Genomic DNA, 14,932 nt, shown 5'->3' on the forward strand with positions numbered 1-14,932 from the left:
GGAGGGGCCGAGCCATCACACACACACGCGTCGCACACACAGTGTCAACTGTCAAACTCGGAGGAGAGGAGAGGAAAAACAGCTGTGAAAAGTTCAAACAAAAGCAGGAAAAGGAGTCGGAAGCACAGCAGCATTTGGAATCATTTTATGATGTAGACAATGTTAAAGCACAGTGTAGAATTTGCCAAAACAAAATCTCACATAAAGCCGGTTCTACCCACAACCTACACTGGCATATGCGAACTGTGCACCAACTGTGAAGCTAGCGGAGCTTCGAGAAACTAGTGGTCCTGCTAGTGATGGTGTTGGAGGAGCGACTGAAGCCAGCACCTCACGTGGAGATGTATCCACTCACTAATCCGCGACCCAAAGCAACGCAGTCTTCTGGACCAGTTGCAAATGCAAATGTTTAATAGTATAATTTTTTCATAAATCAATGCATTTTTAAAGAAATTGTGAGACATTGTGAGTATTATTATTTAATTTAATCTTTTAATTAGAATTGTTTTCACACCTATCATAGACAAAACATTAAAAAAATTAAAGAGCCGTTTGTGAGCCAAAAGAGCCGGCTCTTTTCAGTGAGCTGAGTCAAACGAGCCGGCTCACGAAAAAGAGCCGGATTGCCTATCACTACTGGTTTTCCCCCGCACACACACTAACACAATTCACCGCAGCACTTTCCACACTCCCTATTAACACGGTACTCAAACTAAGACGTGAGTAGTGCATCTCCATTTTTTTGTTTTGTTTTCATCTTATTTCATTTCTTTTTTTCTTCTTCTTTGACTTCAGTTTGTTTTGCCATTTTCTTTTCTTTGCCCCAAAATTGTGACTTTTGGTACTTTTGAAATGAAAACGATTTGAATTAAATTTGTTTTGTTTGTTTTTTTCAACCAGAATTGAGAGTGGATTGTGGTTAATATTGTTGTTTTCTTGTTTGTTAATTTTCCCTTCTTCTGTGAAATACAACCTTCTTTTCAAAACCACATCCTACCCAGATAGCACACGTACGTTGGGCCGATGTGGACCCGATGCACAAAGTTCCATCGGCAAGATGTAGCTCAGAGAGCGTTTGCTAATAGGCTATATGCACACGCAGGCGATTACGTACTTCCGCTAAAATCTCCGCCAGCTAAGCTACTTCCGCTTTCATACTGCTGAGGTGATTTTTTTGTCCCCAAGGCCCAAGTGATAGCGTTATGGCAAAGAAAACGTTTAAATTCCAGCGAACCGACAGCACTACAGCTGAACATTGTTGTGTGCCTCTGTGTCAAGCCTCAAGTAAGTACAACAAAGTACTTAGTTTTCACACATTTCCATCTGATGCGGAAATAAGGTGAAAATGGCTTGTCGCTATCCGGAGGGACAACTTTACAGTTACTCCCCATACCCGAGTATGTAGCCGGCATTTTAAAAAGGAGGATGTTCGTGAGCCAGGGTCCGAGACAGGGAGACGGCTATTAGTTAAGGGAGCTGTTCCAGCATTGTTTGAGTGGAACAATTTCACCCTTCCCACTTCAAGACCGGGGGTATGGGAGAGGAGAGAGCGGCCGCCGCCAGCGGTGTCGCGAGATAACACAGCGTGCAAGGTGGCTGATATCCTCATGGACCACGACTACGCTTCTGCTCCAGATCCTGCCGTTTTTGATTTAGCCCTTGAGGACAACATGTCTCTCAGAGAGGAGATCCTGAAGCTGAGGGAACAAGTCGACAAGCTGACAATGAGTCAGCGGTTTGGGATTCATCGTTTTGCTGCCTCAGACAAGGACATACGTTTTTTCACAAGGTAAGATGTAACTAGATGGACTAAACTAAACTTTGACTTGTCTAAACTTTTGTCAGTATCCTTGCATCGGTGTTATTGTCAAACATACTGATTGTTCTGTAGTACTTTTGCAGCAACAGATATGGTTGTGTGTGTGTGTGTGTGTGTGTGTGTGTGTGTGTGTGTGTGTGTGTGTGTGTGTGTGTGTGTGTGTGTGTGTGTGTGTGTGTGTGTGTGTGTGTGTGTGTGTGTGTGTGTGTGTGTGTGTGTGTGTGTGTGTGTGTGTGTGTGTGTGTGTGTGTGTGTGTGTGTGTGTGTGTGTGTGTGTGTGTGTGTGTGTGTGTGTGTGTGTGTGTGTGTGTGTGTGTGTGTGTGTGTGTGTGTGTGTGTGTGTGTGTGTGTGTGTGTGTGTGTGTGTGTGTGTGTGTGTGTGTGTGTGTGTGTGTGTGTGTGTGTGTGTGTGTGTGTGTGTGTGTGTGTGTGTGTGTGTGTGTGTGTGTGTGTGTGTGTGTGTGTGTGTGTGTGTGTGTGTGTGTGTGTGTGTGTGTGTGTGTGTGTGTGTGTGTGTGTGTGTGTGTGAGAGAGAGAGAGCGCGAGATAGTGTAGTGGTGTGTGTGAGAGAGAGAGAATAATGGGAGTAATAATTGACATTTTCATAATATCTAATATTTCATAGCAATATTGATGTATAATTTATTTCCCTATTCACTTGGATGTGTCTCCCAGAATGACTGATAAACATTATTTAAGTCCCGATATATGACAAACTATTTGAAAATTAAAAATGATAAAATATAAAATGATGATACAAGATATAAATGCTAATATCTAAATTGTATTCGTTTAGATTTGCATCCTATGACCTGCTGATGAGATTCTGGGCCTTAATAGAACCCTCGCTGCCATATATGGTCAGTGTGACTCAAGCACAGAGAGGCACCTTTACAGAGCCGAGTTCCACTGTAGTAAGTACTTATTTACATGGACCATACAATACAACTTAAAGTTCAGGGATAATGAACATTGCTCTCAATGTAAATTTTTTTCTTTTGAACAGACTCGTTCCCTGCAGCCCATTGATGAGATGTTCTTGTTTCTCAACTACCTTGCGCTGGGTTCAAAACAACGTGACCTTGCTGACCGGTATGGAGTCCACCAGTCCACAGTCAGTCGGATCATCACAACGTGGAGCAACTTTCTGTACACTGTGTTAGGGTCTGTGAGGATCTGGATACCAGAGGAGAAAATAAGGGAACATCTGCCAGCTGAGTTCAAGGACTATGCAGACACTACAGTCATCCTGGACTGTACGGAGCTGAGGTGCCAGTGCCCTTCATCACCTCTTCTCCAGAGTGAACTGTTCTCTGCATACAAGTCCCACTGTACGCTGAAAGGGCTGCTCGGAGTGGCTCCACATGGGGCGGTCACATTTATCTCTCCACTGTATGCTGGTTCCATCAGTGACAAACAAATCACACGAGAGTCTGGAATTCTCTCCCTTTTGAGACCTGGGATGGCCATTATGGTTGACCGAGGTTTCCTTGTTGATGACCTTGTCCCTTGCAAGATTTATAGGCCAGCATTTCTCTCTGGAAGGTCCCAGATGTCTGCCTGTGATGTCAGGGAGACTCAAACAATTGCACGCCTCAGGGTGCATGTTGAGCGTCTAATACGCCGTGTTAAGGAACACAAGTTCTTTGACACAGAGATTCCACTTCGGCTTTTTGGCAACATTAATCAGCTGTATGCTGTTGCTTGTCTCCTGACAAACTATGAAAACGGGCCTCTTGTAAAGGCTTGGGCAAAGAAACCAGCATAGCACTTGTTCTGTGAGAAACACAGTGTCTGTAAATAGTTATTTATTTTTTTTAAATGTATAAAATTGACCACAATTTGTCTAGAAATCTATCTAATCAGTTTATTGTTAACTTTTGCAAATGTATACAAATGGCCATAGGTTATTTATTAAAGTTTTATAACCACTTTGTTTAAATGTACCTTTGTATATTACTTTTTATAAATTGCATTTTATAGTACCTCATGTTATTTATGCACTGCTGTACATTGCACATACTCTTTGAATATAAGTACTGAATCATTTGTATTTTATAAGTACTTTTGTTCATCGGTGCTTTCAAGCTATCTGTATAATAAACTGATTAATGTTTACATAATAAATAGTTACAATGATTTGACTTGTGTTAAATTTGCTTCATGTTGTTATGAACCATTACCTAAAAAAACAACAACAAAATAACATTCATAGGAAGGAACATGTAATTTAATGAATTAATAATATATACACACACTACAATATTTTCAGTACTATGAAATATAATATACATTACATGCCTCTCATTGATGTGTCAGAAACTGAAGGTGTAAAAAACAAACACCCAAACCCGGGAATGGACAAAAATATGTATCAGTTCCAGTTGTGTATAGATTTCTAAAAATGAACAATAAAACTTGAACCAAACATATGTACAAATATATATGAAATAATTAGAACTGACAGTAAGAGAAATATTTACAGAAGGTTGTTAAAGTGTGATAGATGTTAATAGCCTAATTATCTAGGTAAGCATGGAGGTAGCAATAAAAAAAGAAATGGTCTATTTTTTCTTTCATTGTTTTGGTCATTTCAATGTCTCTGGGAATCCTCTGAATAAACATGTCTTCCTGTGCGTAGACAACAAAGTCACACCAGTCCAAACCAGAAATCAACATCTGGCCCTGGATCTGCCAAAAGTATGCATGCGATTTTCTCAATGTGTGTCTACCCTCACTGATCTTAATATATGGGCAGTCAACATAGCTTGCTACATTGGGGCATTTAATTTCAACAAGGCCAAACACAGACTGTCCCTTTGGATCATACACAATGCCATCAGGTGATGACCCTATCCAGGGTGCGTCAGGGTGGATAAGGAAGCCACAGGGATAGTGGTTAACCTCCCTTGCTCTGCAGTATTCCTCTACTGCTGCAGGTTCCATGTCAAGCCCCCTCCGCATGTCTGCAGTCTGATGGCTAGGTCTCAGAAGCCTTTTTGCCAGATTTTCAGCAGAGCTCTGTGCCCTGGTGTGACAGACCTCTCTGAATTTGGAGGAGGTGATGCGGGGCCGCCTTAGTTGGTGCCACTCAATGCAGGAACTCTGCTCTTTTGTACCATAGGCAATTTTGTGTGCTGTCTCTAATGTTGTTTCCAGGGACATCATGTGGTGCTGCTGATGTTCAGTGCAGACAAAAGAGCAGGTAGAGGGCCCCAGCCTGTAACCATGAAGTGGGAGCTGTGGGAGAGAAGGAGCATCTGTGTGTGGACATGTTTTCGGCACTCTCTTTGCTGGCATGTGATAAGATAGCACGCTTCCTTCTTGCACTTTTCCAAATGCAGAGTCAACCAGAGGAACATTAATGTCCATAGCCATAGTTGTTATTAGCGGAGCCACATTACTTGGAAGATCACGGTACACTTCATCCACCCTGAGTGTGGAAAGTTCAGGCAGAGGTGAACTGACACCCTTATACAAGTTGCTCCTATGGAAAAGACAAAAAAAAAAGAGCCATTAAGTTAGTTATACATAAGTTGTACCAACAAACTAAATTAATATAAATTAATGATTTTTATGTTAAAAAGTCTGAAGGGATGTTTTTGACTTTCTTGCTTGAACAACTGAGAGCATAAAATGCTAACAATGAATGTTGAAATGCAATGTATCACACGATTACTTTATCTGAGGTCTCACTGATATGATTACTACAGAAAAAGTCTTTAATGATTGTTTATTGTTTAGTTTATTTATTTGAACATGAAAAAAAAAATGAATATACATAAAGCATACAAACCTACATATATACAATACAATTAAAATAACAAATAAGTAAGTACATGGACTTCTCAGTACAAGCTTCCAAAATTATTGTACATAACAGTAAAAACTATTTCCCATGTTCAAAAATGAGTAGGAAGAAGTTCAAGCCAACTTATGATAATATCAACAGTACTAACCTGATGCCTTCTACCAGTTTTCGTTCCTTGGGTCTGGCTGAAAGAATCACCATGTCATTGACCAGACCAGGTTTAACACCCTGCATGTAAACAAAAAAGGATATCAATAAACACACATTTTCATCAATTTAATCAAAGTACTCTTTTAGAAACGTTACCATGGTTCTTGGCTTATGCCACTTTTGTTCAGTCTCTGTGCAGCTGTGTGTTGGGGGAACAGAGGTGATACTCAGCTGGCAATAATGTGCAGTCTGGTACAACAGAGCTGCAACATGATTACACAAAGCTGTACCTGCCACACAGCTACACTGGCAGCTTTCTAGCTGTACAGGACGGGCATCCCTAAACACAATCTGTGAAAATACAAAAATATGTTACAATAGAATAAAAGTACAGTTTTTTAAAAGGAGAATGGATGAGTACAGTGAGAATGTTTACAAAGCAAAATAAAAAAAACAACTAAATTTGGGGGAGGTAAAAATTGTAGCCAAATTATTATTTATTATTATTGTTATTATTCTCACTCTACTCATTTAAATAACAAGGGACACAGAACGTGTGTCAAAGACGTAACAAAACAGAACTCAGTTTCTGTGAATCCCAGTGCTTAGCGTACATATTTAAATATTGATAAATATTCTAACACACCAGTGTTATTGATGGTATATGAATCAAAATATGTATTTAAAATAGCTTTTAGCAGAATCACATGCGATGATTCACAGAAACTTGATCTGACGAACAGAACCTGTCTCATAAACTAGCCTGCTCTGAACCTGTAGGATAACTTTCCCTTACACTCAAGCTGTGAGGCTTTTGGCTTTTCCTCATTGATCGGTAGCACTCAGCCCTAATGGTTACCTCTCCTGTGTTTGAATCCTTGTTTGAAACTGAGATTGACAATGGCGTTAGGAAAATGTACGTGATTGACACACAATATTAGACAGACACATACAATTTTCACTTACTGCGCTAGCGTTACATAGCATGCATGCTAAGGGAATATAAACACTACACGTCTAACGTTAGATCTTACCTTCATAATTATGAATGTAGCTTGAAACGTATAGCTTGAAGCCCTTCTCCTTCTTTGTTGTCGATGTATGACACAGTGTTTGGATTATTCGACTCACGTCGTTGACCGTCATCCTAGGTAGATCTTGAAGCGACCGGGTGAAAAACGCCATAGCTGCTATTGACGCTACGCGCACCGGAAGTGACCTAGCTGGCTGACTTGGAATGCGGAAGAGAGTGTGCATGAAGCCCATTGGGAAAATGTTGCAGAGACATCGGCATCTGATCGCGATTGCTCTCCGGCCGATGTGTGGACGACAGTGATGCGCGGGTCAATGTATAAACAACCCGCACCCGACCGACGTTTTCAACTAACCCGCCCGCAACTCGGACCGCAAAAAAAAAGAAGAAAATATTGTACCCGACCCGCTTCCTGACCCGCATTTTTTAAAAGTAGTAAATGCTCATCGTAGCTCATTGGGCCATTGAGAAAATGTTTCAGGCTCTGGCGTGGTGTGCTCAGAGGTGCAGCAGCGAGAGCAGGAAGTTCTTGAGGCGGCCCATCATTTTCCATTTCAGCTCCAGATGCATATTATTGATGAACGCGATGTTTATGTTTCGACCCGGCTTGAAGAATTCATCAGCCCACATTTGGAAAACATTTGGAAAAGTGTGAAAGCCCTTAGGAGCGCAAACTGTTATTTTTCTGAATGCTGTATGATATAGCCTAGTGTTATGTAATACAGGCTTGATTTATTCATTTATTTCGTTTAATTTTCTTTAACAATTAAGATGCTGCATGTGTTTATCCAGTCTAATCGAAGTGTGCGTCTCTCCCCCGACTTTCCCAACAAAAATCCCGCCCCCTCTCAGAAAATACATAAAACTGACTTTAAATGCGTTTAAAAGTAGCCTATTAAAATGGTACAATGGCATTGCTCAGTTCAACGTTTTGGGAAATCGGGCATTTTGTCCCGCGTCAGCATTTATTCAAAAGTTAATAACGCTCAACATTCAAAAGGTAAATAAGGATTTATTGACGATCCGACCGACCGTGACCCGAATATCATTAAAAATATTTTTGGATGACTCGTAACCGCGGGTGGCCGCGGGCACCCGCTCATTTTGGATCAACCCGCGCATCACTGGTGGACGATGCAAATCCTGGCCGCTCTGCATGGGCTTTCTAGGACCTTTATTCATTTAGGCTGAACCTTTCGGGATACACCCAGATAGCACTGGCATAGAACGTTAGGCTACTCACGGCATCAAAGACCAACGTCAGACACGCCATTCAAAACTGACGTAAATCTACGCAGATGTTTTGCTTACCTTATGCTGAAACGACGTTGATTTGGTTAAAGTTGTATACAGTTAACACATTTTCTGTTTTAAAAATCTCAAATACTTAATACTAATAAGATAAATTAGCCTGTTTACGTAATAATCACACATCACATTCAGTTAACATTGTTTTAATATTTACAAAGCACAGTTACAGATAGCCTACCAGTGTATATATAGATATATATACATATATGTTTAAAGCATAAACCATCTATACAAATCTTCAATATGACGAATAGAAAAAGGCATTTACATTCAAATACACAAAGAGGTATACAAGTAAATTAAATACTAATATCAACAGTCTCAAGTTAAACAATTAAAAGCAATACTTACTCAAGAATACAGCTGATCATGTTGTTTTGTACCAAACCTCTTATTTTTATTGGAGCACATCACAAAAAGGAGATGTAAGGCAGAACCTAATGAGACTGACAGCCTTAGTCACAAATCACGGGTTTGTTTCTAAAGGTGACTAAGACTAAGTGACTCTCCTTTTGTGTTCCACAAAATAAATGCATATGGGTGAGTAGATAGTTTATAAAGTAATTTTACCCTTTGCAACTAGTGTACAAATCAGCAAATGTAAACTCCTTGGGTGAAAAAGGTGACAAAGATGTAACCCACAATTTCAATAGCATAGAGAAATATTTTTAATTACTTTAAAAATAAAATGCATATTCTGGGCCAAAAAAGAGGTTTAACCCACACAGTCATTATTAAATGCCAATGAGAAGGATGCAATACTAGAGAAACTGGAAATTTAAAGTATGACCATTGGACGAGAAATACTGAGTGGGTCAGCAGGGTCCAGCCAATCCCTTGTTAATAATTAAATATCACTTGTTTATATATTGATTATATACAAAATTAATAGTAGTTAATAAGCTAGATGTGGTTCGGCATTGGTAAATTGTAAAAAATGTAATCAGAATATCCACTCAAATTATGCATGTACTGTATAATATCTTGTATTATTGTAGCAAAACTAAGCACCTGTGACAGTGGAGTTTGTAGAGAATATTTCAGTAAAGTCACAAGAACATGTATTAGGATTTGTAAACTTGTAGTTTTCTTTTCTCTATCACAAATACAACAGTTTGTACTAAACCCATTCTACAAATCACAAAATAAGAGATTTTTTTAGATTGTTCAAATAAAGTTTAATGAAAAACAACGAAAATATCCCTCTATAACAGTCTTAAATATTAATTGTAAAATAGTAGCATTTATAATAAATGATTACTGATTGGTTAATAATGACAAGAACATGTTTATCACTGGATAGAGCATGTGTGTGAGTGTCACATACTGATATGTCTTATCATAACATATATTATGTGAGCTCTTTATTAATTAAATTTGTCCATGACTTCACACACTGTTAGACATTTATAAGAGATTTTACAGTAACTTACTGACTGTATTTGAGATTTACAGTACAATAACCGCATTTCAGTTTACAGTAACTACATGTTACTGTAATTTTGTAATACAGTACCGTTACTGTAAACCTTGGTTAACAGTGCATTAATCCTAATCCTATTCAATCATTAATACTTACTGAATTACATTAATTCTTACATTAATCTATCCTACAGAAGTAATCCAAACAGACAATTATTATGAAATATAAAATTCTTTATTTAAAACATTTTAAGTGCTTTAACTTAAACATTTAAATGTGTGGAAAAAGTTCACTTTAAAACATCCTCGAATCAAATCTTATTTTCAGAAAATCATGTATAAAAGTAATCAGATTGCATTCAATATCACTTATTATTTAAATTTACATTTATGCATTTGGCAGATGACTTGCATTGCATTCAAGATACACATTTTACATTTTGTCAGTTCTTGCTTTCCCTGGGAATTGAACCCATGACCTTGCTAGCACCACACACTATTGTTTGAGCTACAATTTTAAAAGCTCTGCAGAAAATAGTTGGTAGAATACTGTAAATAGTTGGTTGAAGAATACTGTAACTTTGGTGCAAAATACACATATACATGAATAAAATATAAACAAAGAGCAAATTAATTCTGAAACAAGTTATCACAACACAACACAACACAAACACAAACACAAGTTTCATGTCTGTACCGATCTGTGCCATCTTCCACATTGGATGATTCCAAACAGGAACCAGGATTCTGCTCCATTATGGCAAGAAGTCCCTCTAGATAAGAATGATATGAAGTTAGTCATACAATTTGAGTATACACAAACTTTTTACACTGTTGGAATTTAATAAAAAATAATAATCCCATTACAATTCATCATAATGGTAAAATACTATTTTATAGACAGTTAACACTTTGAGGTACACCTAGCTAAACGTATGCTGTCTAGTCTAATCCAGTCCTGCAATGCCTTCATGAAGATGTGAAATGAAATGTTCAGTTTTTGTTTTAGCTGGTGATTCAATGTTATGAATATTTTGAAGAATGTACTTTGTAGTGATGCTGAACCTGATTGCATATTAGAGAGGTGTCTGTTATTTAGCTTAGCAAAATTGATATTGAGTAAAAAACTAAAGAAAACTGTTAGTACATAATAGTAGCAGCAGCACAAACTACATGCTCCAAAAAAGTAATATTACTGAATCACCTCAACATGATTTCACAAACTATTTAATCAAAAACAACAATGTAACCTTTTATTGCAGGATGGATTACATGTATACTGCATTAGCTTTAGTAAGGTATCCTCAAACTTAATGCTACATTCACACGGGGCACCGGCGTTAACGCTTCTCATTTACTTTGAATGGTTGACGTCATGGGTTGCTGAACTGAATTGTGGGCTCCGTCGCGTCGCTTCACTCACGTTGCAAGCGGCAGAAGTTGAAAGGTGTGTTGGACATCAGCTGCGGCCGGATGCAACCAATCGGCGAGAGTAGCAGAGTGCAGGCGGGGAGGAGCTGCAAACACAGACGTGAAGTCGGACACTTTCTGCTTCCCGCAGTGACGCTCGCGCGGTGTTTGCACACTTTATCAGCTGAAGTGAAATAAATGCAATATTTGTCAATACACAGATGTTTCAGAGACATTTTTTGTCATGTAATACTTTATGCACTGATTAATACAGCGTGTGTTTGTACAAGAATAAAGTTAACATACAAGCCTAAACTATCAATGAAGTGGGGGTCTACATTTTTCATCTATTTTATTTTGATAAACATGACAATATAACATCGCAACTACATGAAAAGAGGTTTAACTGTTATAAAAAAGAGATTTGTGCACATTAGAGGAACTGAAGGTTTTAGAATAAACACGAAACACATGTGATCGCTGTCATGCGGAGAATCTGGCCAATCGTGGAACAGCTGTGTCCTCATCAAAGTCTGTGCAGTCGCTCTGGAGAAACTGCACCGGCTGTATTAGCCGACTGCTCTTGAATCGCTCTCACTGTGCTTTGATGCCATACGTCACTGTCACGTGGCGTCGGCGCTGTGTCAGGTCAGACAAAATTTCTAACCGGCATGACGCCCTGTGTGAATGCAGCGTAAGTGTCTGTGTACATTACATATCCTATTAAAAAAGTGTCTCACCTAGTCCAAGTTTTTCCATTCAAACTCCATTAGGTGGCGAAGGAAGGATGACACTCTGTTGTTGATTACAGTTGTCTTCCTGTTCACAACTTCCCCGGTCTTCCGACTCACTCCGGTTTTGGTGGTGCATCTTGTTCCCACCTCTGGGTTTTTCCTCACGAAAAAAACTTAAAGCAAGAGAAAATTAAGAGAATAAAGATATTTTAAATTTCATCACCCTTAGTGCCTTTGCTTTAAATGTTTTTGGTAACACTTTAGAATAATGGTCTGTCATTAAACGGATAGTTCACACAAAAAAAAGTAAATTCTGTCATTTACTCGCCCTGTTGTTCTAAACCTTTTAAAGAATGTTTGTAACCAGATAATTTTGAGGTACCATTCACTTCCATAGTAGGAAAAAATTACTATAGAAGTGAATGGTGCCTCAATCTGTTAGGTTACAAACATTCTTCATCTTCTTTTGTGTTCAGAAATGTATTCAGGTTTGCACTTGAGCAACATTATTCTAAGGTTTTGCCATGTTTTTTTCATAAATTATATTTCATCTGCCAAAATCATCCAAAAATTGTCCAGGACTGCTTAAATTCCAGAAAATAAAATTATAATCTGTCAGTCCTGGACAAACACAGTTTTGGATTATTTTAGTATAATATAATTTATGAAAAAAAACATGGTACATGGCTAGTTACAGCTAAAAAGAGGTGGAAAAACTAAATAATTTTGTGATTCAGTTAAACAGACCCGACTAAAACATACAAGAAAAACTTTGAACTATCAGTAATATGTGGAGAAACAAAGAGGAGTAACGTTACTTACCGTTGTATGAGTTCCAGTGTCGCACAGCACAGGCAGGCTCCTGGTATTCTTATCTAAAATGTTAAATAAATGATGTCAATCCAAATGTAAACTTTGCTTGTTAACGACATTATTTTTTGCAACTAGTGGCCAACGTTAATTTACTAACTAACGTCGTCCTAATGTACGCTTAATATGCTCGATAAACAAAATCTTCATTGTATTGGTAAAGTTAATTCAATAAACTCACTAACATTAAGTCTTTTTAAAAATAAAACGTTAGGTTTATGTTATTGTTACCTCAGTTTTAGTACCAAAGCTGAAGCAAATGATAACATAACGTTATGTAAAGTATGTTGTCCGGGCCGTGAGCTCTCTCCTCGGGCAGTAACGTTAAGTTACACACGACGCTGGCTGCACTGGTTCCTAATCTAATTCAATAAACTAATTTTTTTTAAATAAAACGTTAGGTTTACCTCAGTTTTTAGCAGCAAAGTTTAAGCAAATGATAACCTAACGTTATAAAGTATGTTGTCCGGGCCGTGAGCTCTCTCCTCGGGCAGTAACGTTAAGTTACACACGACGCTGGCTGCACTGGTTCCTAATCTAATTCAATATACTCATTTTTTAAAAATAAAACGTTAGGTTTACCTCAGTTTTTAGCAGCAAAGTTTAAGCAAATGATAACCTAACGTTATGTAAAGTATGTTGTCCGGACTGTGAGCTCTCTCCTCGGGCAAAACTTACAACGCTGCACCGGTTCCTAATCTAATTCAATAAATTCATAAAACGTTAGGTTTACCTCAGTTTTTAGCACCAATGCTGACAAGCTAAAATTGGGGTGTAGACAACCGCGGATAGTACAAATCACACTTACCTTGCTTGTTTGCCGTTCTCACGGGGGATGAAAAAATCTTCGCAGGGTGTCCGGACACAGCTCATATGTTCTCTGGAACCGTGAGCTCTCTCCTCGGGTGAAACTTTCAACGCTGCACTGATGGTTCCTAATATAAATCTAAAGCAAATCCTGTCGATCCCAATTGTGCCAAATAGGCCGTTGTGGTAAATACAGTATTATACTTTATTTTTTAAAAATACAGGAAATCACTGTATTTGGTGTTTGACGTCATAGAAAATACCCATGATGCAACGGGAATTACAGTTATTTACTGTAAAGAGAATTTACAGTATTATACTGGGTGATATATAGTAAATAACTGTACAAATTACAGAAATGTCTAACAGTGCACTTTAGATGCAGGTGTGCAGCAACTGCAGAATAAAGGTGCGGTCACACTACACTTTACATTCCTTTGACGAGAAACGTTTGTAGGAAAGTCGAGTAGATATATTTTGAATATACTATTTGTTAAATGTTGAATTAATGTTTATAAAAAGACTCTGCAGAGTGTGACGTCATATCATGACTGTTACAGTGTCAAAGTTGTTTGTCCGCAGCTTAAATGTGAGCATATGAATTTCTTAATTTGTGAATTGTAGAATATGACTTGTGCACCACCAGAAAAGAATTTGAAAAGGTTTAACTGTTGTGTTGTTTGTAAGAGAGAACAGTTTGCAACTTCTAAAAAATACCTTTTCTCTCTGACTTTAAGTGTACTGATGTGTGACTATTCTTTACAAATACAAATCCCACTGTTACAGGTGCTCAGTCTTGCTATAATGATGCCCTCACAGAACATGATAGTAATCAGCGATCCAGTAATCAGAGGTCAGTGTGGTGGACTGTTGGTACATCTGTCCAGGCCAACATCTGATGTCTTCATTCCTTTAACTGCATGGACATTCCCAGAGAACCTGTAATAAAAATAGTACAGTTCAAAATCCATCATACATACTCATTGCAAAGTATCTGGTAACACAAATTATCATTCCAGGTTCAATGTAACTTTGGCTCAATAGACAATATTTGCAGCATAATATTACACAAAATAAACTTTAATAAATGTTTTGACTTGCACTAAATGGCATTTTGTGGGAAGCCCAGTGACCTTGTCACATTTTCTTCTATATGTAATTTTTATACAAAATTAACGATCAATGTAAAATATAAGGAATTCATGCATTTACAAACCTCATTTGGATAAATATTAGGGATGCCACAATTCTAAACACAATATTGATTATGACATATGATACGTTTCAGTATTAATGTATCCTCAATATACCTTAAGATATTCATTTATGTTTATTCTTTAGGAAGACATGATCGTGTTCACTAGCGCGATGCGTGGCCGCTCCTGTACAGTGATCTGTCACGCCACATTAAAGAGCGTCAAAATGGCATTTATCGTTTGAATTTCATGATAAAATGGATTTAATATGTTTGTGTGGGAATGTAGTTAACATTACATTATTTTATATAGAAGGCATGGCAAAATTAAACAGTTAAATCTGACACAATTTTCTTTATTAGGCATGGC

At 38.0% G+C, this 14,932-nt stretch overlaps 2 protein-coding genes and 1 long non-coding RNA gene across 3 annotated transcripts; 1 reads left to right on the forward strand and 2 right to left on the reverse strand.

Moving 5' to 3' along the window:
* The first annotated feature begins 1,403 nt into the window (after positions 1-1,403).
* Positions 1,404-3,959, forward strand: LOC307128186 (putative nuclease HARBI1). Its single transcript, XM_079819865.1, has 3 exons — positions 1,404-1,789; positions 2,616-2,733; positions 2,826-3,959. Exons 1-3 carry the CDS (start codon positions 1,608-1,610, stop codon positions 3,585-3,587), a joined length of 1,062 nt encoding a protein of 353 aa, XP_079675991.1. The 5' UTR covers positions 1,404-1,607; the 3' UTR covers positions 3,588-3,959.
* A 63-nt stretch (positions 3,960-4,022) lies between these two features.
* LOC307128185 (uncharacterized protein) lies at positions 4,023-7,014 on the reverse strand. Its single transcript, XM_079819864.1, has 4 exons — positions 6,815-7,014; positions 5,937-6,131; positions 5,779-5,858; positions 4,023-5,306 (listed from the first exon to the last, which is right to left on the reverse strand). Exons 1-4 carry the CDS (start codon positions 6,818-6,820, stop codon positions 4,337-4,339), a joined length of 1,251 nt encoding a protein of 416 aa, XP_079675990.1. The 5' UTR covers positions 6,821-7,014; the 3' UTR covers positions 4,023-4,336.
* A 2,751-nt stretch (positions 7,015-9,765) lies between these two features.
* LOC307127687 lies at positions 9,766-13,619 on the reverse strand. The gene is made up of 5 exons (XR_013816675.1): positions 13,369-13,619; positions 12,513-12,565; positions 11,697-11,863; positions 10,905-11,140; positions 9,766-10,319 (listed from the first exon to the last, which is right to left on the reverse strand). It is a non-coding gene; the product is annotated as an uncharacterized lncRNA (long non-coding RNA).
* Between the last annotated feature and the right edge of the window lie 1,313 nt (positions 13,620-14,932).

Source organism: Gobio gobio, assembly GCF_949357685.1.
Source record: "Gobio gobio genome assembly, chromosome: 6".
Classification (NCBI taxonomy): Eukaryota; Metazoa; Chordata; class Actinopteri; order Cypriniformes; family Gobionidae; genus Gobio; species Gobio gobio.